The sequence below is a fragment of the Lates calcarifer genome, linkage group LG1 (assembly GCF_001640805.2).
Source record: "Lates calcarifer isolate ASB-BC8 linkage group LG1, TLL_Latcal_v3, whole genome shotgun sequence".
Classification (NCBI taxonomy): Eukaryota; Metazoa; Chordata; class Actinopteri; family Centropomidae; genus Lates; species Lates calcarifer.
This window is the reverse complement of record NC_066833.1, coordinates 3,404,489-3,429,370: the sequence shown is the minus strand read 5'-3', so window position 1 is coordinate 3,429,370 and position 24,882 is coordinate 3,404,489. Positions and strand designations below refer to the sequence as shown.

General features: G+C 39.3%; 1 protein-coding gene across 1 annotated transcript in view; it reads right to left on the bottom strand.

Moving 5' to 3' along the window:
* The window catches only part of kcnh3 (potassium voltage-gated channel, subfamily H (eag-related), member 3), a 126,236-nt gene that overhangs the window by 37,410 nt on the left and 63,944 nt on the right, over positions 1 to 24,882 (bottom strand). The window contains 5 exon segments of the mRNA XM_018704372.2: positions 535 to 692; positions 1,743 to 2,001; positions 4,151 to 4,290; positions 11,003 to 11,137; positions 17,115 to 17,348. Coding sequence (XP_018559888.1) covers positions 535 to 692; positions 1,743 to 2,001; positions 4,151 to 4,290; positions 11,003 to 11,137; positions 17,115 to 17,348 — 926 coding nt within the window.

Here is a 24,882-nt window from a genome sequence, read left to right as displayed (position 1 = left end):
CTGAGGATTCTTTCACAACATTTCACCATGTGTTATTAATAAATGGTTAGTCTAAATGACAGTTTTATTCAAAAGATGTATCTTTATCAGACATTTTTCAACTCCAAACTAGAATTTAACATGAAGTCTTAATACTCATTTGCATGCATGTGCAGTAATTTACCCCACAGTTCTACATCTTTCAGGATTCTGAGATTCTGAAAATACAAATTAATGAGACCTGCAGTTTGTTCACTAACTTTAGATTGGCTCTGCATCATTTGTTTGCCTGATGAGCAACAGTCTGGTTGATCACATGGGAGCCTACGACATTATACATACATTTTCCCTTTCTCCAAATTTGGCCCATTGCCACTGGTGTGTTGGTGTGGAAAATGAATGCAGGAGAGTGTGTGTCCACATGCAAGTGTTTCCTCCGTGGAGAAAAAAAGAGGTGAATTAAATATCCAGATTTGCCACACACACACATCTTTGAGAATGGAAACACGCAACTGCGCAGACAGACGCACAATAACACACACAGAGGAGACTCACCACGCTGACGTTGAAAGCATACAGCAGGTCAAAGGGCAGGGCGGCAATGAGATCAACAAAGAGCCAGGTGGTGACGTAGTGAACGCAGATGGAGCGGGCATCGTACACGACCTGACCCGACGTGCTCACAAAAGTAGTTCGAAAGTTCAGCACAATGTCTGCAGAGAACAACAACAACAGTAGGAGCTGACAGCAGGAATTAACCAACATGACAGTGCAGGTGTCACAGACACATTACTCCTACATGATAATCACACAGCAATGAATAACATACAGAGCAACAGACACTCAACAGATCACACAGGAGTCACTTCAAGAAATGATTTAAAAACAACAGAAAAGACTAAATAATGTCTCAGTGGTTCATTGTTATAAATTACCTGTCTCATCTGGTTTCAGGTGTGAAACCAATTTGAGTCTGTCTGAAAACAGGATATACAGGATATAAGAGTATATGTATAACATGTCAAAACCACCAGTGAAAACCTTTCATTTAACCTGCTATTCCACCTTTCAGGTCTTGATAGGAGTCTTAAGGATGTAGTTAATGAAAAGCAGCGTATTCACAGCAATGACCGAATAATCAGAAGCATCACAGCACATTTCAATTCACTACTGTTCAGTGAGTGAACGTATTGATAAACAGGCTAGACTATTAGTTCTAACAAATGTGATATTGACTGAAAGGAGTCAGCAGTTAAACTGCGGGTGGCTCATATAATTTCATTGCAGATGAATGGAGGGCTTGTGTTCACTCTTTCCCATTAAGGCAAATTGTCCACTTAAGAGCTCCCATACAAGTTTCCTACAGTTAGATGGACAAGACTGGGGACAAAGAGGTCTGCTGTTTTCTGGGAAATTAGTTAGCAATAAGACATAATGGTCAATTGTGAAGGCTCATATCCTTTCACTGCTGTGTGTGCATCATTAAAAACTTCAACAAAACTTTTATTATGACTGATGAGCCGCTCAGATAAAGGCTTTTTTATTGACTTTCCATCAGGGGCAGTGAGCGATGAACAAATAGTCACAAAGTCTTACTGATTACTGAAGTTAAGTGTCAACATAGACGTGCCCGTGCGCCTCAGGTGAGTGTTTGTTATGAAAGGAATTTGGCTCTAGATTTAAATCATGTTATAGCAGAAATGTCAGTAGAAAGAGGAGCTTGTGGAGTGAACCTCATTAATAAACCCAGTGCGTTCTCTCACCTAAAATAAACAGGATCTCTACAAGGATGTCGCTGACACTGGGCGGGCTGCGAGGGGCGCTGCTGCTGCCTTCATCCCGCCCTCCCACCACTGTGAAACACACATTATAGGGCACGGTGACGGCCACGTAGAAGGTCGCCAGCAGAATCAACCAGTCCCAGCCGGCCTTGAAGGTCCCATAGTGGAGGAGGATGAAGCGAGATTTCTGAATGGCTGCTACTTTGTACTCCGGGATTGGAGGCTTCTCCCCGAACATGTTCTGGATTGGATGACAGGGAGAGATATATTTGATGTATACCACTCACATCTCTACTTTTTACATCTTTCTTTTCTTTCATCTCTCTCTATCTGCACACACACACACACACCTGCACACAGGTCCATCAATACAAACTTCTATGAAAAGCCACAGAAGGGTAATATAAGGTCTAACCTAGACTGCAAGGTCTCCAACAATGCCAAGCACCAGTACTGTACTGTCCATATATCAGGAGAAATTACAGTATGTATAAAATAATTCACGAGTCCATTTAGAGTTTTCCATTTCATGTAACAGTGCATCTATAAAAACTGTGTCTTGCTCATTTGAAGTGTTATATATGTTTTAATGAAGAGGTGGAAGAAGCAGATACATGTTTTACAACTTTCAATTCATTTCAATTCAATTCAATTCATTTTTATTTATATAGTGCCGAATCACAACAAAAGTCACCTCAAGGCACTTTCCATATAGAGCAGGTCTAAAGCATACTCTTTAAAATATGGTATTTACAGAGAGAGACCCAACAGTTCCCACCATGAGCAGCAGCACTAGGAGACAGTGGCAATGAAAAACTTCCTTTAAGAGGCAGAAACCTCGAGCAGAACCGGACTCAGGGTGGGCGGCCATCTGCATGAAGATACTTCTGGAGACATTTTTGAAAACAGCAGGGAAAAGTAGTTTCAAATGGATAATTAACCAATTGATTGCGCATAGACTCAGTTGGCAGTTTATTAGGTACACCAAACTAAAACTAATGCAGTCATGAAATAAATCCTCCCGTCGTGATGGTTATCGTGTTCAGTTTTTGTTGAGACTGTTTTAGAGAGGTGTTGATTTGACTGTATGGTCATTTGAGAGGCTACATTAGACTTCTATTGTTTTGTCCACCCAATGTATATCAATGACGTGGGCTACATAACAGACACACGTCTTGTATAATGCCTTATAGTTCGACCACACCACAAAAACGATCCCCCAAAATGATGCTAAAGTTGAATCAACGCCTCTCTAAAGCAGTTTAGACACAGAGCATTATAACCTTTATGAAGGAGGATTTATTGCAGGACTGTTATGTTAGACTGCATTAGCTTCAGGTATAACCAATAAAAAATACAAAACTTTCACTGAGAGATGTCAGTATTTTATGACAGGAACAGATTGCTGTTTTCAGTCAGATTTTATGTCCTCATTAATCATAAAGTCACTGTGCTTCCTGCTTGAGGACACTGCGTACCTTAAGCAGGTCTAATCACCTCAGAAGAAGCTTACATTTAATAGGAAGTGAAGACTCAAATACAGAGGAGACAGAAATGAGCTGCTCATTTGGAAAGGTTCAGGCTAAAAGGTTAAAATATACAATATTTGTTTGACATTTTGTGTTTTTCACCCATTCTTAATATTCAAAAAGACTGGTCAATGTCCCTGTTTTTCCAATTAAAAATCATAAATGTACATAATCCCTCAATAAATGGGGATCATACTTGTAAGACTGCTTAAGTCTGCATGTTTGTTTTTAACCACTGACATCAGCTAAAAAACAGCAGAGCTCTTTTACCCCAAAGTCAAACAGAAGTGAGCACACTCCTGATGACCTTCATACCATCTGTCAGGGTGTGCTGTCCACTGTACTGCAGTGACCACATAAATACCACATTGCTGGGCTGCTACTGCCATCATCCCCTGATTATGACCCTTGAAGTCTCTGTGATGCATTGGACTTGGGAACTTGGGAAACAATTAAGCAAACTTCTTTTTTATTGCAGAGCAGGAATAAGTGAGAATTCCATCTGGATGAAAGAGTCTTTGAAGAATCTGGTTTGTTGTTGCACAACCTGTGGGGGTTTTTAAAGTTTGACTAGTACTATATTTATCCCTCAGAAAAACATATCCCTACCTCTGTGACTTGAATGCAATCATCAGTGCAGAAGTCTCAAAAGTAAAAATAATGATTACATGAGATGTATGTAATGTAACTGGGGCTAGTCTGGCATGCAGTACATCCTCTAGCAACCAGACAACTTATTACTCTAAAAATATGAGATGAAATATAACAAAGCTGTGTGGTTACTGACCACAGTCTTCCAAGGAAGTAGATTCAACTCTGTCATATAGATGAATCAGTGTAGACAAATGTACAGAAACTCACATTGTTGATCTTGAGCTTGCTCTTGTCTTGCTTCTGCAGATGTCCTGACAGGTGATAGAGCACAGCTCTGCTGCGGCGCCGGTTGGCGTTGAAGCCTGGAGGGCGAGTTACCTGATGCACCTCCAGACCCGTCTCCTCATCTGTGGAGGAGATGGAAACATGCTGAGCCACAATCAAATCCACAACACAGGGTTAGAATTTAAACCAAGGTCTTTCTTTGCCCCAGTATATTGACTGATACACAGGCTTCTCTGAACCTGGGGATAGTGCTTTGACAGATATATCTTTTAAAGGTCAAGGCCAGTGAAAACATGACCTGCAACATGTCTCACCTCATGAAAATCAAATGGTCTCAGTGAAGCAGCCCATTGTATCAGATGGGTCAAACTGTTTGTTTTTCTTTGAATATAATCTTATATTCCCTGAATGTTACACTATATGTTCTCAGTGTACTCTGATGTACACATGCTGTTCAAGTTTTTGTGTAAATATTTGTTATAATATTGACCTGCTGTCTGCCTTTGTGGCTCTTTATTGACTAAGCACGTTCTTAAGGTAGAATCTCCCACAACATCTCATTCATGTCTTCCTTTTTATCATGTATTAAATAAGAAAGGATAAGTTCAGATAAGGTAAAAGTTAGAGACACAAACTGAATCGATTGTACAGCAGGTAGAGAAATGTTTTCTGTTCAGCCATCATCCAGACAGAAAATCTTTCCTTGTTCTCTCCATTTCCACTTTACATTTCCTATTATGATCGTCCCTCCCTCTGTCCATAATATCATGTCATGCCTATAACCAAATCATTTCCCACAAATTGAATTTGTTCACCATATTTAGGGACGAATTCAAAACTGTTCAAAGAATGATCTGTCTTTCTCTGTGTATATGGGGTATTCTCAGGTTTATCACCCCCCAGCATCTGTTCTGACTGAGGTAGGGGGGAGGTATCCATCCTGGTAATGCCTGCTGTTAGAGGTGAGGATAATGTTTGTCTGCTTGTATATTCAAACCGTATTCTTGCCGCTTTAAAAGATGAAAAAGGCAGAGGCTAGACTCAGGGTCAGTGGAGGCCGATGGGAATATAAGGTTGAATTTGTTGGTTAAACATGGAAAACAGAGAGCCTTCAGGGATGACTCATCCTGCTCAACTAAGAATAAAGTTAGGTCAGCAGAATCAGGATCCTCTGTTTTTCTAAAATCAAAGTGGCTTTTCCTGCATAATGAAGATTCCATTAGTTTACATGTGTTTACACCTGTTTCAATAGAAAATACATGACATTAGAGGCCAGGTTCACCGTTTTTCAAATGTGTCTTAAAACAACAGTCAGATGCCATGTGAACTTTGAACAAGAGATCCCTTCCTAACATGTCTTAAAATGACAGGAGACTAAATCCACAGTCCTGAGCAAAAAATGTATTATTTGAAGTTTATGAAATAAAAAGGTCATAGTGCATTAACATTTGAATTTTTAGTCCTTTTCACTTCTACAAAAATCTACAAAGTATGTATATAAGTATGTACAGAATTCATTCCTAAAGTTTTTGGATACAACTGACATTTCTGCATGAAATGAGGATCTTTGAACACAAGTTTTATTTTAATTAACACTTCTCTGAAAGCATGTTAAAGAGTTTTTTTCTGCTTTATTTGGATGGTCAAAGAGAGAGAGACAGGACAATGCTGAAGATGGATCTGAAAAATTGTGAACCTATCCTCTAACAAAATAATGTTGTAGTTTGACCAGTTGTAAAAAACAACAAAAACTTTAAATGGCATCGCTTTAGAGCCAAATTACTATTTAGAGCAAGAAAATGTATGTTACTTGTGATTCATGCTGATGTTACTGTCTAACTGTGCTATATAGTTATATAGTACCAGACAAAACTATTCAGTCTCTCCCTCTTCTCCTCTTTCATGACTATGGAAGCTTTTTATCTGGAGGTGACTGAGTCTAAGGGGCCTGATGTAGACTGTAACAAAAAAAAGAGTAAGAATGATATATTAATGTCTTTATCTTCTAGACTGGAAGCAGCTCTTATCTTGAGTGTTGTACAGACTAATAACAAACCAGCTGGCCTCATTTAACTGTCTTATTCATCGGGCTGGGGTCAGTTAGCTAAAGGTTGGAGTCCTTTGCTTGTTAATAAATTATGGCAGAGCATGTGGACCATGAGAAACCTACATTTAAACCCCGGGTTTATGAATATCTCAAGAACCACTTGCAATGCTTCAGTGCTGATAGTTAAGTAACTGCTTCAGTCTACATGTGTCGGCGGCAGGGTGGTGGGGGGTGGGGTCTGGCACCAGGTCTACAGGTGCAGGAGAAGCCAGCCCTCAGCATGTTCATTCCCCCCAGCACAGTCTGACTACAAAGTCACACTTAATCAAACTATGTCTGAAACCCTCCCTCCCTCCACAACTTTCTGATGTCGAAATTAGAGGGTCTGCATCCAACAATTTTGGTAACTTTCTGAAAACCAACAATTTGACAATCACACCCACTTCATGCAGTGATTGGTCAGCTGGGGAAAAAGTAAGCTCCTCTTTTCAAGCTTTCAAGCTCACTTTTGTTTCTTCTTTACACATCTATTTATCTTACTTTCCATCTGTTCAAACAAGTGCACTACCAGAGGTCTGTGCTCTTCTTCCCACACCATCTCCATCAAAATCAGAAAACATTTGAAAAACAGTGCACAAAAGTTAGGAAATACATTATGACATAAACATCTACTGAAGAGATGAAAACATCAGATCTGTGTAGAGCGATGCAGGAGACAGTAATCTGCTTCACATGAACACACAAAACAAACAGAAATGTCATACTTCCATGATGTGAGGTTGCTCTTTAAATTATGTCATCTTGTTGCACCCTCTTCTCCTGGAAAGATTTAATGGCACTGACCAGAGAGTTATCACCATCAGCTGTTCATCTTGACAAACCAGCTCCTAATATTCACTTTACAGTAGTGGATGGAAATGTTCATTCATTTGCATTTTCTTCTTGAAATTTGGTTGAGATTTAAAATACATTTGGATGGAAGTCGACCTTATGATGGCAGGCTTTTCATATTGACACCTTAAAGGAACAGTTCAGTAATCAAAGAAAAGTCCTGCACATAACCCCCTGTAAAATGGTGAACTGTTGCTCTTATACTTTTTTTGCACAGATTAAACAAATGACCAATAACCTGTTAATCTGTGAGCTTTAGAGGTGCTGGTCAATGGAATTTATTCCTCCTGGACAGAGTCAGGCTAACTGTTTCCTCCTGTTTCCAGTCTTTATGCTAAGCTAAGCTAACCGCCCACTGGCTGCAGCTTCATGTTTACTGTGAAGGCATAAGCATGGTATTGATCTTCTCATCTAACTAGTGATCAGACATCAGTATGACTCCTGGAGACACAGGAAGCTGAGGTCTCAGGGTCATTTTCACAGCAAGCATAAAAAATGTTCAACCAAATTTCTGTGTATTGAACATTACAACATTAGAGCTGGCTGCTGGCAGACAGGGGAATCCAATGTAAAGAAGGAGATGGTCTTTACATGCCTTAGGGCAGATTCCTCTCACCGTGCTGTGACTACTGATAATGCTGTTTTTCAGAATATACAGCATGTTCTCTGGGGGAGCCAGAGTGTGCTAGTGGGAAAGTGGGCTAGCTATACATTTTAAATTATTAACAAATTCAGTTAACACGGTGTGTGTATGTGTGAGCATGCTGTCGTGCAAACCAGTGTGTGTGTGTGTGTTTTTGAAAAGAGTTTTTTCTGTACAGATCTTTGTATATTAAACAGTTAGAGTCCCTCGTTCTTTGATTTTCCCCCATTCTGAATGTGTTCTCTCTCTCATCCTGTTTCTCTCTCACTAACTGTTTTGAAAAGTCACATCATGCTGGGTTAAGTGCCAAAAGTGAGCTGTTCAGCCAGTCAGCAGGTAAACTGGAGTGTTTGTGTCAACTCATAAATGTCAGATTCTTTCATTTCTGTTTGACACTTTCTATATCTTTCACCTCCAAAAAGTGGTGATCAGATTGTTAACAGTTATAGTCATGACACAGTGATGAATCAGAAAACAGAAACCACTTAAATCCTCCTTTGTCCCTCTTGTCTTTCCTTTCCATCCATTTCATTGTCTTCTATCCCCTGTGGTGTGCACGGCACTCTAAATTTGGCTTGAATTTAAAATGTAATAACTCATGTGGTGTGCAAAACGCAGCCAGAGTGTATGAAAGCTGGCCTCAATCATTTCAGCAGCAAGGCAATAAGATATTCAGCCAAATGAGAGAGTCTGGGCAAGTGGGAGAAAATTGGTTAAGTGATTTCAAGCAGGTGCTCTTTCCCACCAGGAAGCACTGCAGACAGCTCTCACAGCCAATCTAAAAAAACTTAAATTTTAAAGACTTCACTTCATCTTAAGAGACTTGATTACTTTGCTTCTGTTCTTTGCTCTCTACAGGGTAGATATTCAACTCCAATTCTCTTGAGCTGGCAACACAGTTTGGATGATTAAAAACAAGATTTGAATATTGGTAATACCTGTGTATTCAGTGTTGGTAGTATTAGAAAACAGTGAATACAGAGTTTTTGATACACTGTGCAGTGATTCAAGACAGTCCCTTCAACACACACCTCTAACACATGGAAATCATTCTGTTTTCACATGAGTGTGAAAAACAAACAGCTCGACACACCTCAAACACACTCTGGGCAGAAAGTGACTGAGGGTCAATCAATAATGTATGCTGCAGGGGAAATACAACAACAGATTCATCAGCTAAATGTGTTTTTATTGGCCAGATTTCATGTTAGGTCGGTGAAATGACTTTAGGGCTACAGGCAAAACATAATTAATGTTTGAGTGGGACTGATCTGGCTTGGCTACAGATGCAGTATCCTGGCAATTTACAGCATACAACAAACCTGAGTGCACCCCTGGTTCATATCACTAAAATGTTAATTAATTACAAACCATGTCCATTTGTTTTTAGCCAAAGCCCAAGAAGAATGAAGGCAATTAAAACAGAAATGTTTGACTAATTAAACAACAATGAAAGTTTGATATTTAAGAATCAACAGCAACAAAAGTCAGCTCAACCTTCTTTAATGAGATTCCATTCTTTTATTTTTCAATTCTTTGTATATCTGCCCTTACTTTTGATCTTCCTGAGCATGGATGATACCAGTCTAACACAAATCTGTGGAGGATGTTTTGCCATTCTTCACAGATGATTGTTTTCAGCTGCTCTTAGCTGGAGGGGTGTTGTTGCTCTGCCCTCTGCTTTAAAATACTGCAAAGGTTTTCTGTTGGATTCAAGTCAGGGGACACATTTGACCAGGTCATAGTTTTCAATGTTTTTCTCTTGTGTGATTTCTGCAGCGTGTTGAAAAATTCCTCTCCTGACAAGCCTCTTGAGACTGGGAGTCATCTTTTCATCTAGTATCTGGGTTTTAGAAACTGCCACTCATAGTGCCATCTGTATATTTCATCTCCCCTACACCCGTATCAGTTCACTCCCACCACTGTGTTTCATGGTCGGCACCGTGCTGTCACTGCTGTGGTCCTGGCCAGGTCCACACCAAACATGCTGGATCCCATCTGATCCAAAAACATTCATTTTGGTTTCATGTGACCAAAACCATTACAAATCACTGTTGAATAAATCTGTTTATTTATTTATTTTCTATGCAACAACACTGTGGTTTAATAAACACATGATTAAGGTTAGGGAACAATCATGGTCATGCTTTAAAAAAACCCCCAATAATAACGAATAACGAGCCTCACATCTGTGATTCTAATGATATATTAGAATCTGTTTCTATTAAACAATATAGGTTATCATCACCTGCACTTTACATAATATCAACCAGGTTGCATGTTTTTAGCTAATTTAACAGAGTATGTGTTTCAAATCTAACACACAACAAGAAAGAACACTAGTGTAGTTTTTTACATGACAAAAATATTGTGTTAACACAGCTTAAAGTCCTGAGAAGAGAAACGTGACTGTTTTCAAATCTGGTAAAATAAAACTGTTGGACCCTTTCCCCCTGACTTCTCTCACTGCTCCCACTGTAATTCCTTCAACATGACCAAATCTTACTCTCGCTGAAACAACTGATGTTCTGATCTCAGATATGAGAATATTTTATGATCAAGCCATTTCTAAAATCTAATTTTCATCTGTGTGTCAGTAATTGTGTACAAATAATATGTCAGTGGAGTTTGCATATTTTCTGCCAGCAATTAATTCCTGACCGCCTCTAATGAACTCATAATTTCAATTGTGACATCCCCCTTCAACTATCTGTGTTATCACATTTTACATCAGATGGCAAGCTGTGTGTCATCTCTGACAGACTGTTTATGGTTCACCGTGTGCATTTTATTAGAGGCAGTCATTAATATCGACGTAATATTCAAATTGGCAGACACACTTATTTAATCAGCCTGAGATTTACACAAGGGAAAAGACGCAGGATGAAAAAAGCAATTTAAATTATTGATGCTTAATTGTTGTTTGCTTGAATTTACAATAACTTCCGTGACACTTCACAGCTGAAACGCAAAATGTTGTGCACGCTGTCTCCAGTAGTGAAAGGAGATAAAATAATGTTCACACAATACAGCAGAGGTGACAGAGTTGATGAGCTGTGGATTTCAGACAGGCGCTCAGCTCTCATCACTCACAGACTTCCTGGGAACACGTCTGTTAAATCTGGAAGTCTGCAAGTGTGTTGAAGTCTAGACATTTGGATTCACCCAGTGTTTTATGTGTTTGAGGAGAAGGTTGAGTCATCTTTAACATCCATGACCAGAATTGTGAACAGGTGTTATCATGTGAACTCACCTGTGTCAGGTCCTTGCTCAGGATCCTGGTCCTTCTTCTTGTCAGTGATGTCTTTATGGGACACGAGGAACAGAACCACCTCACCCTTTTCATTCTTAATGGGTACAATGTCCAAGAGACACCAGAACTGTGTACCTGGAGAAAACACAAATGCCAACATACAGACACGTCAATGCATAGTTTCCACCCTAAATGTACATAATATACCACCACACAACTATTTGCCCATAAGGTCTTTAACTACTCAATCACAGATGTTTATGAACCTCAAGCAAGTCCAGTTCTCTTTATATGGCATAGCATATCAGTGAATTCATTGTGTGAGAAGCTTGGGGAACAACAGTCACACTAATGATGGTCATTAATTAAGGTTTCAACAGTAAAATAAGCCACTGAAGTTCACTGCCATGTTCGTGAAACCAGTTTTGTTTTGTGACATGGAGCATTGTCATGTAAGAAGTAACCACTAGAAGATGGTAAACTGTGGCCATAAAGGGATGAATATGGTCAGCAACAAGCCTCGACTGTTGACACAAAGCAGGTTGGGTCAATGGAGTCATGCTGTTGATGCTAAATTCGGCTAGTTCTTGATGAGGGCACTTTATTATCAGCACTGGGTCAAATACAATCTGCTCATGCTACCAGAAAGACTGACAAAGGAACAAAGACAATGTAGTACTTACGTAGGTTAAGGAGTAACTTAAAGTGCATGTGAGATAACAATATAGTAATATTACAATATAAGAACCATATCCTATGTCTGAACCACAGCTGGAAGACCATGTCCTAACATCAGACCACTTGAGCATTAAACACAACATACATTAATTGATGAATGGCTATGTAAATCTTTAGCTTCTAGAGAGCATGGAGATGTATGCGTCAGTAATAACACTGCCAATATCATTAATGTAGACATCATTTGCCTTGACCATTTGAGAGGGCACCATGTTCCCAGAACCATTCCATGTGAGACTGTCAGTTCATCACACTCAGGAGCGCAGTGTGCCTGCAGCTATAATGAGACTGTATTCATAGTGGTCCTTCAGTCTGGGTGGAAAGCTGTGCTATCTATACCTCAGGATTCACTAGGTCCTCATGAGAGTGGGTGCGGTGTGGAGAATTCACTTCAGAGCTCCACAAGTCCGTGCCTCAACTGAGAAATAGGGTACCACAGAGAACACATAAACCTTCACTATATGAGATTCCTCTAGCTGCCTTGCCAAAGCTTTTGAGCTCTGATAACATTTGTTACCACTGCTGAGCATGCATCATTTAAGCCACCTGTCTTTGTTGTGATATTGCTACAAGAAGTCTGTCAATTTGAATTAAGTCAGTGTTAGTGTTTTACTGCAGTTGTGTTCTATAAACTGAAGATATGATACTGTACAAAGTGACTGTGACTGAGAACTGTACCTTCACGGTGGGCTGAACAGTAGTGTTTCACTGTCCTCTTTGGTTGAAAGCTTCCAGCCTGTTTCAGCTCTAATCACACCCAGTATCATTAATGGGTGACTGACATTTGTAATTGTCTGGGACTACTTTTCTGCTGCGTATTAATACATACTTGATGCACTAGTGAGTGGGGATTAGTGAGGACAGTCTACATGGGACTGACTCAAAATAAACTGTTGTGTCCATGTTCATTGTAATGAGGGGACATGTCACCCACTGCAACAGTGTGGCTCATGATGTTTACAATGGAGCTCTCTGGCACTGGGAAGAGGGTATATTAAACTGGAGAGACAGTACTTGTTAGTGGAACTAATTCACTGTTGTTTTGGTCTTTTAATGGGATTTGCTGGCAATAAGAAAAAATGCCAGACTTATCCTTTAGATAAGGTTATTAAACAAAACAAGTGAACCCCTGCTGGCTGTTACATGAATGCATGAAATCAGGCTAAAACGAGCTGTTTTGGTTTTCTGTTACTCACCTGTAATCTCTGACTCGTGACACTGTGAGCTGCACTTGGTACACTGCACACAGCTTTCTGCAACTAATTCCCAACTGGGGATCATGTATGTAAACAATGCATTTTAACAAGCAGGAGGATTACCTCAATAAAAACATTAGCCATATTGGGGCTGGATTTGTCCCTGTTTGACTGGAACATGGTGGTAAACAATAGCAGCTGAAACAACATGTGCTGTCTTCTGCTCAACCGCTTCATGCATAACTATAAGTGAGGTATGAGGATAAGAAATGAAAGTCTGTCATTAGTATGTATTGATTATTTAATTAGAGCACAGAGTTATTACTGAAAGAAGTCTATAACAGGGCTTTATTCTGGTCAAGTAACATAACTGGTAAATACTGAGTGATCATTTCACCAGTAATTGTGCTGTAATAACTAGCAATATTAAAGGTCCTTTCATGCCAGTAATAATGATGGAGTTGTCTTTTGTGATAAAGTAACACCTGCACACTGACTCCAAGCCACAAAATATATTCAAAAAGACACCGTTTTGATCTAGGTCAGATCTTTGTTGGGTCAAAATGTTTAAAAATGGCTGGCAGAGTCTATGTTAACAGCTGTGGTTAGCCATCAAAACCACCCGGGGTGATAAAGATCTCAAGACAATTAACAAATCAAGACTGTACATCTTAAACAGTAGAAGCACAAAGGCAAAACATCAAAGATATCAACAACACGTCAACAAAAAATACAGTGACAATAAAAAAAAGTTTAATTTCATACTCTTAATTCAGTCCTTTTGGCGTTAGAGAAAAGATGTAAAGGCTCCCCCTTTGGATATTTACTGAATATCTGATGAGAGATAGTGTGACTAGATGAAGAATCAACTCAGATTGAAACTTTTTGTTTTGTGGCTTTGAGTCAGTGTGCAGGTGTTACTTTTTAAATTAATGCTGCTTTTCTTTCTTTTTCTGTTTTAAAAAAAACCCTCGCACTTATACATGACGTGTGTATAATTACACCCTTTCAAAGGTGTCTTTTGTCCCATCGTAGCAGGTGCAACAAAGCTAACAGCAGAGAGACAGTAAGGCATCAATCAAACACAGTGGGTACACACCCACACAGGCCACAGAGGAGGCCTTATCAGGAAAATCACCATCGATATAAAGATACCCTGTGAGTATTTGACCTCTCTAGCTCTGTGGAGAGGATCTTTTATGAGTAGGGCCCTGTCGTGTGCACACTCCACTGATCAACAAGTGGTAATATGATATATAGTAATACACCAGCAAAGGCAGTGACAAAGAAGGCTGCAAGCTAATGAATATTGATGTAAACAATACAGGTTTCAAAATGTTTATGTTAATGTTAAAACTGGATATGCATCAAGCCGATAACATCAAACTAAAAGGGTGAAGACTAAAGCATTCTCCCTGCTAAACATTAGTGTTGTCATTGTGAGCATGTAACCATCCTGATGTTAGCGTTTACATTAGCTTCAAGTGTTGCTGTAGATTCTTGTGACCCATTCAGAGTGGATTCATTTCTCTAGGGGAGCTGGGTGAAGGTCACATTATCTGGACTGGTCAGGGATTTTAATGCAGTCCAGAGCCAATGTGGGTAATTCTTCACCCCAGTTCCAGTAATTATTTCAACCAAATAAAAATTCAAATCCCCTCCAGGGTGACATCCTTGTGTTTTAAAGAAGATGTCAGAGTTTTTCCACATGAAGAGCTGTTTATCCCCTTTTTTCTTTCTTTAAAAAAAACCCCAGCTCATTGTTAACAAGTTAAAATGTTTTTCGCTGAGCTCATAAATGGAAACATGCTAATACCAACATATAGGCCTATATCATGACAGAAAAACATTAAAAAGGGGAAGACCCCATGAAAGCTAATCACGTGGGCTGTTGTCAGCTACAGATAGGTACTGGTATTCTCTTGGGGACCCTGTTTCTAGCCTATATTTGCTTAGTGTTTGGTAAAGTGTCCTCATGAGATGTTCACTGAATTAGCTATTAATGATTCCTGGTTGCAGTCTATCCATGAATGTACAGACAGCTGTTACTGGATTACTTTGATACTGAAGACAACTTAAAAATGTGAGAATTGTCAGGCTAGTTCTGATTTCTAAGCAGATTCATGGAGGTTAATTCACGATGGACATCAGAGGTAATAATATCCTCTGAAAGCATGAGTCACACTGAATGATATCAATATGTTTCACGTCTGTGTGGTCATATTTGACTGGTGTGAGATTTTTTAACCACCACCACCAGTAGAGGCTTTTGTTTCTCTCTTTTGTCTTTGCTCGGCTGAATGTCTTGTGTCTATTACAGACCGACCATATCCTGTAATTTCCTGATAGGTAAAATGATGTCTGGAGCGATGAGTCAAATTACAGAGGATCAGAGTAAATATTTTATGGTGTGTGTGTGTGTGTGTGCGTGTGTGTGTGCGCGTGCGCTGCGATTGAAGTGTGCAAAACTTTTCTTTAAAAACAAATGAAATGTCACTATTATGTCACAGTAATTCCCTCAGCATGAAAAGTGTCATATTTGCAGTTTCTCTGAAATATTTACAGATGATCCCAAAATGGAAAGTGGTGAAAATTGTTTATGTTACCATATGTTACCATAAATATACAAACTATAACTTCATAACCACCACAGTATATCCCATGTAAAAAACACTTACTATAATACAGCTGTAAGTGAATCCCTTTGGATGCATTTTACTCATTTTAATTAAGTCAGTACTCTTTCAATACATTTTCTGTAGCTTAATTTGTTAAAAGGGTTACTGCCAAATGGTTTTATATTCTGTCCATATGAATATATTACAAGAGTGTACTCAGTGGTTAAAATGCAATTTTAAAATTGTGCCCAAGGCTTTAGTGAGAGAACTGTGGTGATCTGAGTGAGGGGACTGGATATAAATGTGTTTGTTCTTTTCCTTAATCCCCTGGAGAAATGCTAAAATGCTAATGTGAGCTCATGGAGAGCTGATAAAGGCATGAAACACTTCTAATTTGTCATTTGTGTGTGTGTTTGTTTTATAACCCTCTGTTGCTCTTTGTATGGGCTTATATCTCAGAGGAGCAGATGAGTCCGTGTCTCTGTGTCTCTCTTCATCTGTACGTGACTCTCACTCTTCTTACTTCTTATTTGAGGACCAAGCCTCTTTACCTCCTCACTCCTCTGTCTCCCTTTCATCATCAATCAAAGCTTTGATTTATTAATAATTAATAAAGAGTGGATGAAATAAGGGAGGATTCTCTCCCTCTATTCTTCATTCAGTCCTTCAAGATTTTCCTGTTTTCCTGTTGCTTTCTGTCTCTCCCTTTCACACTTCACACTGTCTCTCATCTCTTGTTTCATCTCACTCATTCATACTGCAAAATCATGTGACTACATTGAATTGTGGTGAAATATGTGAGTTAGCCAGTGTGAGATAAAAGCTGTTTCAACTGCACATAAAATGTACTAGTATACTATGTATATGAATTTATGAAATGGTTGGTTCTTATTACTTTATTTATTCAGGTAGGTTTTCCTTATAGATTAATGTTCTGTTTTTGAGGAATACCCTGTTCACGCTCACACACACATTGAAGCTGCCAAGTACAACCACTGTCTGATCTGTTGGCCACTGAACATTACATTATAACTGTCTAGACACAGGTGAACAGTGGTTTAGTCTACCTAATACACACCGCTTGAAAATGCGCAAGGATACATAACAGTCTAGATTTTTTCATGATGGTAAATACTGAGTGAGGTAAAAAAATAAGTTCTGCAGTTTTGCAGTTCTCCATTCACTTTCATTCATAAAATTTACCATGTGCACGCTTCATCTGTGTTACTACATGTGAGACATGGTGACCTCCCATAGGATGCATGTGCAGATGTATGTATTGTAGGTGTTAGTGAGTGTGGCGGCGCTTATGATATGTTGCATCAGCAGGGGTAAGGAGGCTTAGGAGGGAATCATCACGGTATACCCAGTGTTGTACAGGCCATTGGACATAAAGGGACAACTTCCAGTGGACTGTCAAAAAAACAAGTTTTTACTGGGCCTGTCAGTCTCTTTAACACTGGACTACCTTGTTTATTTAGGTGCTAGTCAAGTGGCTGATGAGCATTCACTTTCTTCAGCAACATATAAAGTAACAGTAACATGAACACGCAGCCTCACCTTCCTTCTTGTAAAAGACCAACTCGGTCTTGAACTCCCTCCTCTCGTCTAGGGCTCCTTGGATCTGAGCCGTCGACCGGTCGCTTGTTTCTGGGCCATACAGGAAGTGACATGCGCAGCTCTTCTGCATGAGCTCGGCGCGAGCGTAACCGGTGAGCTCGCAGAAACCGTCGGAGCAGTAGACGATGGGGTAGAGCGACTGCACCTGGGCATTTCCCAGAACAAAGTTGCTGTCTGTGAGGAGAGAGGAAGAGAAAGGAGAGAGTGGTCAAAACGACTCTGAGAGGAAAACAGTAGAAACAATCAGCTGATTTAAAGAATTCAGCTCCATCACATCTGATGTGTGACTTGAACTAGACCTCAATAAGCTTGTCTTTTCTGTTTTATATCAGTCTAAATCTTACTGAGCATTATACTGAAAACAAATACATTTTCAATTTTAGTGGTCTGATGAGTATTTGCACAATATATCTAGTAGCTGCAACTTTAATCCCAAAAATATCCAACATCAATCTTTAAAACACTGTAAGGAAACTACATTCCTCAAAGAAAGCGTCAAAATATTCAAACTGCTGCACATGAGAGCAGTAGAGAGAGATGCACAGCCAGAGCGAGGACGCCTGGCAGATCAGTAACAAGAATTGATCGGGCGAAGTAAACACTGTCAAGAGTCATCACAAAACCTTATGAGGCTTCATTAATTGATGCAGCCAATAGCACATCCACCCTCTCTCAAGTAACAGTCTTGTGTAAAGGCAGGAACATGCCCGGCATTATCCTCTGTGTACTTGCTTTACAAACACAGCTACGCTCTCAGGCTGTTGATCGGTGACCAGCAGAAGATCAACAGGCATTTGTGTGTGTGTGTGTGTGTGTGTGTGGTGTGTGTGTGTGAGTGTGAGTGTGTGTGAGTGTGAGTGTGTATATGCATAAATACCAAGTGGAAAATTTTGCCAGTGCATATTCAGTTAATGGCCCCGGGCTTGTAGATGGGTGAACACTCTAAAATGGACTATTTATTACTTTGTGCTCAGGCATTCTCATTGATTCATCAATTCTGAGAGCCCCCGAGACCCCGCTAAATATTTTATGGCCAAACAGTGATGTGTGAGGTGTGTGTGTGTGTGTGTGTGTGTGTGTGTGTGTGTGTGTGTGTGTGTGTGTGTTGTTTTATTGCATGTAATGCTGTGAGCTCATTTAAGAGACAGCTTAAAATGAAGTGTTGAGACAAGGAACTTGACAAATCAGTGATAAAGGAATGTATGGACGGTAGGATACATGTTTCTGTGACTATGTCTATGCAAAAGAAGGTATATGTATTAATTCAAGTGTGTCTATCAATGCAGGAGTTTGCTCAGGTTGCATGTTAATATGTAGTATTCCTCAAATAAGCAGCAGTCCATCACAAGACGGAGCGATCCATCTCGTTAGTTAATTACTGCCTTGTCTGACACATGCACACTTCCTCTCTTTCCTGCTCCATCTCTTTCTTTTTATTCCCTTGGGGGTGACAGCAGAGATATCCGATGATGTTGACAAAAACACCAAATAATAACAGAGAGAACAGAAGACCACCCTCCTTAAAATTCCCACTGGCTGCCACGCTTCCTCCCTGTACTCATCCTGTGGGAGTCAGCCCTGATGTCATCCAGTGTACTGTGCTTGGATATGCTGCCAGGCATGAGACTTGAGGCTCAGAGGCCAAAGCTTGTGAAGGCTTCAAGAGTAATTATGAAAAAACAAGAGTAAAACGCTTCTAAAACACGTTAATAAATACATATACTACATACTTTGTCTCCAGTGACTGCCTGTGGAAGGTGGTGATTAAACTTGTTTTTCAAACTGCATTTCAACTGATTCTCATTTTCATTTTTCATTTTAAAAAGGATAAGTCTGATATAATGCACAATTTTTCAGACTGTCAATAAATCCCATGAAAAGACCAAAAGTAACAATATATTCATCAAACTCTGTGGCGCTCAGTCCCAGTCTACTTTATCCCTGCAGAGGATGTAAATCTGTAAAATACAAGCCACACGCTGAGTATACAAATTGCCCCTGGTCACTATGGCACCGACACATTACTGAGTAAACTTTAATCAGCGTTTACCCATGAGACAATGGGTTGTTTTGACCCAGTGTTGTGCACTAGTATGCAAATCTACTCAAGCTCTTTTTCAACAAACAATAAGTTCTTCTGGGTCAAAATGTGAACTGTACTGTATGTGGGACTGGCTCAACATAAATGTAATCCAAATGCAACAGAGACATTGAATCCCATTCTCTGAGTAGTCTTAAAAAACAAACAAAAAAAAAGAAAAAAAAAAAAAAGAAAAAAGAAAAAAAAAAAAAGAAAAAATGGATGCTGAGTAAGTTAGCATTGTGAAACATCTTTATTTGGACTCATGTCTGAACTGTGTAACTTTTATTGCATTCATGATTGTATAATTTGGATGTTTTCATTGGTGCATTAATGTAAAATAGTTTCTAAGTAGCATATGCTGCACATGTCACCCCCTGAGCAGAGGTAGGTTCAGTTAAACAAGTAGAAAAGTTTTATACATGATAAACTACGATGGCATGAACATAATCTGACTCAGGTTTGTAAAAGCAGTCAAGCAGTCATTGTTAGCTCTTTTCAGTCTCAGTTTCTGTTGCCAGGATACAGTTTTCAGATCCATATCCCCAAAATGACTTCCCTGATCCATGTCCATGTCTCTTTCTCTGCTTTACTGTCACTGTTATTCCCTCCACCCTCTCTCTCAGTAACAGCTGCATTTGTTCAATAGAGGTTCAACTCCATCTTCTCTGATTGTTCTTGTCAGTTCCTGCTCAGTCTTGCTCTGCTGCCTTCCTCTTGTCTCCTTCCCCTTTCAATTCTAAATTCAGAGTTAGTTTTAATGAATGTCTTGCTGTCTATCTTCTGCAGTTATGTCACTCTCTGAGAGGTCAAATGGGGCTGTTTGCAACTTGAATTACAAATGAGAGGTGCTGTATCTGACCTTGAAGAACTTTTGGGCAGCCAGGTTGTGGAAAATCTTCCTCCAGGATGCCACTTTTCTTTTCAGCTCTTTAATTCATTAGGGAGACCTCACCTAAAGACTGTTTGACCACTTATCTTCAGGGAAACGGCTGCAGGACTAAAATCAGTTTAAAAACTGCGTAATTTCATTTACAACTGCAGACTTATTATGGTATAACCATTTAACTTTTAAAAGAAACAGAAAATAAATATAATGTTTTGGTAATAACATGACTCACTATTCAGTAATTATGCATTTATAAATGTTGGCTTTGACCCTCTAATAAGTCATCAGGTTTGCAGTCATAAATGTTAGTATGACATTAATAGTAAGTAACAAAAGTTTGTCTATTGCCTGGAGCTGTAAAACTTAATTCTACAACTATAATTAGAGAGAGGGAGAGGGAGTGTGTGTGAATGAACCCTTTATGAATGGTGCCTTGTTACTAACTCAGAATAAAAAAGTTTGTATTTTGTGTTAGTAATACAACTTTTTTTTAAAATGAGCATGGTCTTTATATACATACATAATATATAATACATGCATACACAGTTCCTGGACATATATCATGCCAACTGTGATGCCACAGCAACAAAGACCTAATCCATTCGTCACAGAGAAAGGCTGACTTTTAACTGAGCGCCTGCTGGTTTGTGAGATTTTCGTTTCTTCAGGGCTCGTCTTAGCTCTCAACTCCAGTTAATTTAGGTTTAGAGGTGGAGGTGGTTTGGGTGGAACAAAACCAGCATTACAGATGCTTCAACTGAATAAAGAACATGTTTGCAGAGAAAATGAAATGCAGCCTTGACTTCAGTCTCTGCAGGGTGATGAGACTTTGCACACTCAATCAACTGAGTGATAATCTATAGCTGGTCAGAACATCACAGGATATGTTGTGTTACCTTGTTTCCATTTCCCCACACTGGTCTCAGTTTTATAGCTACAGTGTATGTATTTCAGTTTCTCTGTTTGCAAACACCCACTTTAAAATGCAGAGCTATAACCGAAGGGTAGTATAATTCATCTTCAGACATGGGCAGACAGAAACAGCAGAAAAGAGTTGTCAGGTAATAAAACTATTTGAAGCAACACTACTTACAACTGGCAAGTACCAATACCACAGTTCAAAATACTCCATCACAAGTAAAACTGAGGTCTGAGCGGACACTCAAGTGTCAGAAATACACAAAATGTTGAGCACATTTGCTGCTGTTCATTTTTTGTCTCCTTAGCAACTACAGAAAGTCTGAGCCTGAGCTAATATCAGGGTGTCCAGATCATAGGTGGCGAGTGACTCACTCATGCCACCCTACTGTTCACGTCATAAAAATCTAAACCAAAAAAAAAAGGGGGAAAAAAAGGAAAAACTGGACTCACTTCAGGCACCAGGAGCAGTCATGTAATGTAATGTAATTGTAATGTATTGAATTTGTATAAATGAAAGATTCACTTAAAGTAAAACATAAAGACATAAACTAAAACTCAATATTGTTATATGGCTGGTATAACAGTATAAATACACGTATTCATGCTCGTCCAGTTTCTCTATATGTCCTGTACAGTGTGTGTACTGTAATATAATAGGCACTCAGACAAACAGCTGTATGTACCTGCTGTGAAATGCAGCCTTAGGCACCAACTAACCCAGACAAATGACAAACCTACAGCCATGATTGGACATTAACGCTTCTAAGTCTCCAATCTCATCAACCTGTCAGCGGAGTGATCCACTTCTTTCTTTGGGCAACATCTGACAGGCTGCCTGAACAAAATCATAAACGTCAAGCTGTTGGAACACGTCCCTGTGGTGAGGCCTATTGTCCAGCATATTGTCCAGCTCAGAACTAAATTAGCCACTTGTGGAAAGGCCTGCTGTGCTGTATGGCTTCAACTAACATGGCCATGTTCACAGCAAGTGTTCTGTCCTGTTGTTTCACTACGTTTCTGTCAGTAAAAGAAAATCAATAAATTGAACTCCCAGCAATGCAAACTACCCACTGTGCCCCTAAAGTTCTTGCAGTTGTTCAAATATCATTCTAGAGGAGAATGATATATATATAGACCTACAGTGTGCTGGTAAAGACATGCTGAAACCCTGGAGATGGATTTTTCCTCCCTAATTCTTTCCCCCACCACCAACAACTTGAGCCCTCACAGATACTCATGCAAACTTATAATCCTAAAGATGTGAGTTCTGGTTGATTTGGTAACACCTGTGGTTACTGGTGATAACGATATCACTAATCCAAGTCACAGAGTTCAGCTTGAAATGACATATTTAGAAATCACTGGAGGCAAGAAACACACCAAAAGAACCGAAGCCCTTGTTTTTCAGCCATGATGAATATTTGATGTCTTTAAGAATTGCTGTAGCTGCTACGTGACATACTGTATTACACACTAATTACTGTTCTCGTCTTCCAAATTCCATGTACTATGTGTAGGTTTTGTTGATCTTATAACTTAAATGTTTATTTTAATTTGGACAAATGCACAGATCAGAACCAATCAGAAATTCCAGCTCTGTATTTTTAGGGTGTGACATACATTTCTAATAAAATCACTGTCCTGGAGTTTCTGAGTTAAAGCTACAGTAAAACCTGAATCCTGGACCAGAGACTGGGGCAAAAAAAATATGTGCACCTAAGTAGAATATTACATTTTATTTATATATTTTATCTGAGTATGACGGGATTAAAAGTTCGCCCTACAGCAAGAGTTTAACCATGCAGCTCTGCTTGGGTACACGCTCTCTCTCACCACCACATCTGCCCTGTGGCACTCCCTCCAATTGTTATGAAGTGCTTTGGGAAACTAGTTCTCCTGCACATCAAAGACCACATCTGGATCCTCATCCAGTCTGCATTCTCAGCCAGCAGATCCACAGAGGACGTCGTCTCCACCACCCTCCATTCAGCTCTCACTCATTTTGAAAAGAACAAAACTTACATCAGGATAGTGTTTGTTGATTTCCTCAACATTCACCAAAATTACCCCTGCTGGAACTAGTTGGCAACCTCAACACTGTCTACAGCAACAGACTCGATACACCTCCGCCACATGACTCCCCTAACTCAAGTGCGCCTTGGGGCTGTGTGTTCATCCTGGACACCCACGAATGCACCATCATCCCCTCCACACGAACAGAATTCAGTTGCTGAGTTTGCAGACATCAGAATCGTTGATTGGATTGCAGAAAACTATGAGACTTTAGTGAGGTCAGATGTGATCAGTATTTGCAGGATGGTGCAAAGAGAACCACCTGCTGCTAAACACCAGCAATTAAATTCTCACTCTCTGCAACATCTGCACATTGCAGCTAAAGTATTGTTAAGATTAAGGACAGATCTTGGTTATGGCAGAGGAACTGTGGTTAAGGTTCCTGTTCCAAACGACAGGATTTTATTATAACAGATATTTGATTCTAGCATACTTCAAAATTCTACACTTTAATCAATGTGCTGATTCTGGAAGATATTTTTTATGCAACCTGTATAAGTATTGTACCTGTATATATTTATGCAACACAATTTAAAATCATGATAATGTCTGTGCATTAGTATGTACAAGGTTTTCCCTGATTAATCAAGTGGAAAATGGGTTCAAACAGAGGTGTGTTGTGTTTATTTTTTCATGTTTCCTCATCAAAAAGTGAGTCACACTCCCTCAGTGGTTCACCCTTTATACTGCAGTACAAAATACTTATTGTGCCTCCTATTTCTGTGTTTGTCATTATTCATTACATGTGGCTGGGCTGCAGTATAACAATACTAATAATGCGTGGATTCACTTAAAAAAGTAGTCTGTCAATTTAACATTGATTTCCTATAACACTCATGAACAACAACAAAAAAAAAATGATGTGGTTCAATCAGAGATATGTTTTTTTCCATTCTCCTTCCTTGTCAACACTTCAGTCAGAGATTCAGGTGTGTTATGGTAGTCTTACTTATCTAGACTCAAGCCTTTAGCCTCAAGCAGAGATGAGGCTACATGGGTCTGGTAAGCTCACTCCTCCACACCCCCAGATTGTTTTACTTTTCAAATATGTAGTAAAACCCAACAGATTCATATAAGATATGATTAGTTTTTTTTTAAAGGCTAGACAACAGCTAAGGAAATTGCATAATTCCCAGGCCAGGTTCTTGTAAATGTCTTTAGAGTAGCAGTGGAAAGCATCCTGACTAGTCACATCACAAGCTGGCATGATATCTATGCACAGCAGAGAATCAAAACAGAGAGAGTTTTCTCAAAGTACAACAACTTCTTAAAGTTCAGTTTTCAAATTTGTGCTTGTTCATGCAAAAGAGTCGATTTGGCCATGACTCCCAATATGTTTCCAACTTCGGCCGAGCCTTTAGATTTGTAAATTATGGATTTGAAGGAGCACATTATTATTTTATTTGCATAAGGTAATAAACATGATAATGTTTTGTGCATGGCACATGTTATTAAACCAAAGGAATAAATAGAATACAAAATTCTACAGGTGCCCTGATACCTGCAGGTATGAAAGCCCTCTGAGTTCAAGTCTGATTTCAGGTTATATAAATAAAACTGACAGAGTTTGACTTGCACTTCAACTCTGTCTCCAAGAAAAGATATTTCTATATAGCTAAACTGCAGCAATGCATTTCATACTTATAAAACATAACTGCTACTGAAGTATGTTTTCTATTAATGTAATGAAGATATGTTTTTCATTTACATATTTGGCAAGTGCAGATACGTTGATACTGAACATG